At 61.6% G+C, this 4,023-nt stretch overlaps 1 protein-coding gene across 1 annotated transcript in view; it reads left to right on the top strand.

The window, feature by feature from the left end:
* Window positions 1-3,900: 3,900 nt before the first annotated feature.
* PTBP1 (polypyrimidine tract binding protein 1) overlaps window positions 3,901-4,023 on the top strand; it is a gene marked incomplete at its 3' end in the record, with an annotated part of 6,229 nt that continues 6,106 nt past the window's right edge. The window contains exon 1 of the mRNA XM_013008404.2: window positions 3,901-3,984. Within this exon, the coding sequence (XP_012863858.1) occupies window positions 3,977-3,984 (8 nt within the window). The remainder of the gene's footprint in view (window positions 3,985-4,023) is intronic.

The following is a 4,023-nucleotide window of genomic DNA, read 5'->3' as shown; positions in this document are numbered from 1 at the left end:
GAGTAGAAAGCCTCGTCTCGCTCTCCCAAGCACCGAGCGGCTGGTGGTTTTGAACTGCCAGCCTTATGGTGAGCAGTCTGATGTGTGACCACTACGCCCCTGGGGCCCCCCCATCATAAGAATCAAGATCAGGCCAACGCTGGCTCCCTGGAGGTGAGGACAGCTGTAGTGCTGCTGATCAACCTGCTCACCCTGGGCTCTGCTCGCCCCCCCCCTCCACCCCCTCGGCAGTCTCCAGAGTCACATGGCCTCCTCGCTCGTCTCTGCCTGTCAGCTCCTTCCTTCCTTCCTTCGTCTGCCAACCTCGGAGGCAGGCTGCCTACGTAAACCAAACTCAAATGCCCACCCCAGAGCCACAGAATCCATCAGCACCCATCCCTCCCACGGAGCGGCTGGTGGGTTCAACTGCTACCTGCTACAGGCTACCTGCTACAGGCTACCTCCTACAGGCTACCTCCTTCCTATAGGCTATCTCCTATAGGCTACCTACCTGCTACAGACTAACTGCTACAGGCTACCTGCTAAAGGCTATCTACTACAGGCTACTTACTATAGGCTACCTACCAGCTACAAGTTAACTGCTATAGGCTACCTACTGCAGGCTACCTACCTGCTACAGACTAACTGCTACAAGCTACCTACCACAGGCACCTGCTACATGCTAACTGCTACAGGCTATCTGCTACAGGTACCAGGGCTCCCAGGTAGAAGCAAAATCCTTGGTTCATTTCAGGGCCCAGCCATCCCATCAGGGCCGTGTTTGAGTTGCCCCCCCCCCCTCAGGCCGCAGTGGCTTCATTTGCATACTGCTCTGTCCATCTGCATACTACATTGGCCAATCCCTGCAGGCTTCTGTGAAACCGACCAATCACAGGGCAGGCTGTTCAGCGTCTCTGCGGTCCGTCCGTCCTCTCTCAGGTCACCTGCAGCAGACACTGGGCTGTCCCACCTCTGGGCGCTGTGCTGTTGCTGTGGACACGGGCTGCAAGTGTGCATGGGGTGGACCCGGCTAGGGCCTTCCATGAAGCCTGGGAGGCTCGTTCAGCTTGGCTTCTGCTCAGATCCCCAACCAACCGACTGCCCTTGTCCTCGGGGTTGAGAGGATAACTGTAAGGTCAGCAGTGACCGTCTCTGAAACGCACAGGGCTGTCCTACCTTGTCCTATAGGGTTGCCGTGAGTTGGCGTTGACGCAACGGCCGGGTTTTGAGGCCCTCCACCTCCATGGGGGCAGACACCCCAGGAAGAGAGTCCAGGCCCTAAGAAGACGAGGTAGAGATTGGAGCGAAGGGGCCCAAGGTGGCCCCCAGGGAGGGGAGGGAAGAAGGCCTCAGAGAGGCTTGCCGACCTCTGGACCACAGCCTCTGCCCCCAAGCAGGACTGAGCTTCGCGCAGACAGACAGACAGATGGGGTCTCCACTGTTCTGACCATGAACCTAAGCTGCTCCTTTCCCAGGGGACTCAGAGGGACATCCACCAACCACCTCCGACACCCTGGCCTCCTCTTCTGGCCCATGGCGTCCCTGGCCACACGCGGCAGGCCTGCCCACAGACCTGCTTTGGCCGAAGTGGAGGCAGAGGCTGTGGGGAAGGGTTGGTGCAGGTGCAGGTGCTTGACTGTGCGGGAAGGGTGATGTGGGAGAGGGGTGTGTGTGAGGGGGTGGGGGGGTGGCCTCTGGGCCCCTGTGCCTCAGGAATCTTCTACCCAACTACCCCATGTGATGCATGAAGCGGGAGGGGGGAACCTTCCGGAAGGGAAAGTGCTATGCCAGCAGGCTCGGTCCAGAGTCCAGGGTCCAAGTCTCTGGCGGACTGTTGCATCTCTGTCTGTTGGAGCGGCCAGCAGCACTGAACCGCCGAACTTGCGGCGGGAGCGCAGCCCTGTGCTTAACTCGCTGCACTACCAGACACATTTGGGGTGGGGGTGGGGGCGCAAAGTCCACCCGAAACAGGCCTGAGGGACAGAGAGAGTCACGGAGAGAGGCAGGTAACAGGTAACTCAGGCATCCAGGGGTGGGTCCTGCAAGCCAGGGCTGGTTGGGGTTTTATCCTTTCAGGAGGGACCTGTGCTCCGTGGGGTGGGCTGAGCTGGACTTATTTATTTGGGGGGGGGGCCTGGACTTAAAATAGATCTTGTGTTAATTCAGACCTGGATATGGCATGCTCCCTACTGGTTATCCGCCTCCTCCTCCGTCTTTGCCCCACCCCTGGCCTCTCCAGCAGCGTGCAGTCGGGGAGGCGCAGGAGCCTTGGGCCTAGTGGCCCCAGACCTTGTCAGGGATCTACTACCCTGCAGGTGGCAGATCCAGGGGATGCCCTGGGACTTGGCCTCCGTGTCCGCACATTCCTGATTAACCTAGGGGATCTCCTCCCTGCTCCCACCCCCCCACCCCCTGCCGCCTTTGGCTGGCTCTGCCTAATCCCATCTGGAATTCTCCAGCACCCAGAATCCTGGGCCACATCCAGGCACTAGTGCTGCTGGGCCTGGGGGTGGGGTGCAACAGTCTCGCCTCAACTCACCGAGGAGAGGGGGACAGAAATACCACTCCTCCCCCCTCCTTCGGGGTCGGATTGCCCAACAAGCCAGGTCAGCAGGAGCTGACTTCACAGCCTCCCACCACATCAAAGACTCAGCCTCTTGGGTCTGGCTGGCATCGCGCCCCCCACCCCCACCCCAGTTCCCCCCAGCCCAAAGCACACTGCCACGGAGCCCAGGCCTCTTTCCAAATGCACAGCCCCCGACAGGACCCGGGCAGCAGCCTTTCCTGGTGTCCTTTAAAAATGCTGTTTGCTTTTTCAAGCAGACCGGCTGCAAGGGAGGATCATGATAATCTTCTATTTCCTGAGTGTCTACTATGCTGGGAGCTGGCCAAGCCCCTGGGCTCTTGACACAGCCCTGGTGGTAGTGGGTGGGGGGTGGATCCCAGTCTGGGCAGGCGGCCTGGCCTGGCCTGGTCACTCTCGCCCCCTCCTTGCCCTCCCTCGGCCTGCCCCTCACTCTGCTGGCCGGGGCTGTGGCCTGCGAAGCTGTTTCCTGCTTCTTGGCGCCAGCAGCTATCTGGGGCAGCCGACCTACTCCGGAATCAGACACTGAACGAAGATGAGCAGGGGGCCCTGGTGGACCTCAGCCCGTTTCGGGTGGCTCCCTGAAGCCCACGAGGGCAAGGCTGTGCGTCTCCTTTTCCTTGTGGACTATGCACTGGGCCCGGGTCTCCGCCTGCAGCCCTGCAGCCCGGGGCGGCCTGCAGGCAGGGCTGGGGCTGCGGGCGGAACAAAGGCAATCGGGGTTGAAGAAGGATGCAATCGGCCCACAGGCCCCGCGGCCAGCCAGGGAGGCGAGGCGAGCCCCGGCCTGCAAGGGGGGGTGCAGAGCGGCCTCCGCTGCCAGCGCGCTGGCCGCGGCGTTCGCCTGCGTTTGAATTAGAAGTTTTGGTCACGTGCCCACAAGCAAGATGGAGGCCCTGAGGTTTCCTGCCCGGTTCCAAGATGGCGACGCGGCGCTCTTTGCCTTCACGCCCGATGTGGGCGGCTCCTGCCCGGATGCAAGATGGCGGCAGCCTAAGGGAAGCACGCTTTCGGCCGCCTGACTCGCCACGTACCCACTCTCAAGATGGCTTCCTGAGAAGCCACACGCCACAGGGGAGCTCATTGGCCAAGACGTCATCACGTGGCACCACCCCTCCCCCTTTACACGAGCTTTCTCCTCCGTAACCTTGACGAACGGCCATTCCCACCAATAAGCGCCTGCCGTTCGCCTTGGCCCTGCCTCCCACCGGACTTTGGCCATTGGGAGGGGCCGGCAGGGGGCCGCGACGTTTGCCCCGCCCCCTGTCCCCGGCGGGAGCCAATAGGAAGTCCGCGCGGGGGACGTGTTCGGGCGTCTCCGCCATTTTGTGAGTCTATATCTCGGAGCCGTTGAGTCGGTTCCTGCTATTCCGGCGCCTCCACTCCGTCCCCAACGGGTCTCTTGTGTGTGCAATGGACGGGTAAGTCGTCGCTCGCCCGTCGCCTGCCGCGCTCCTTAC

This window comes from Echinops telfairi, unplaced genomic scaffold (genome assembly GCF_000313985.2).
Source record: "Echinops telfairi isolate 266 unplaced genomic scaffold, ASM31398v2 ScPeMD7_7459;HRSCAF=8497, whole genome shotgun sequence".
NCBI lineage: Eukaryota > Metazoa > Chordata > Mammalia > Afrosoricida > Tenrecidae > Echinops > Echinops telfairi.
Note: the sequence above shows the minus strand (reverse complement) of the source record. Positions and strands in the feature narration are given on the sequence as shown.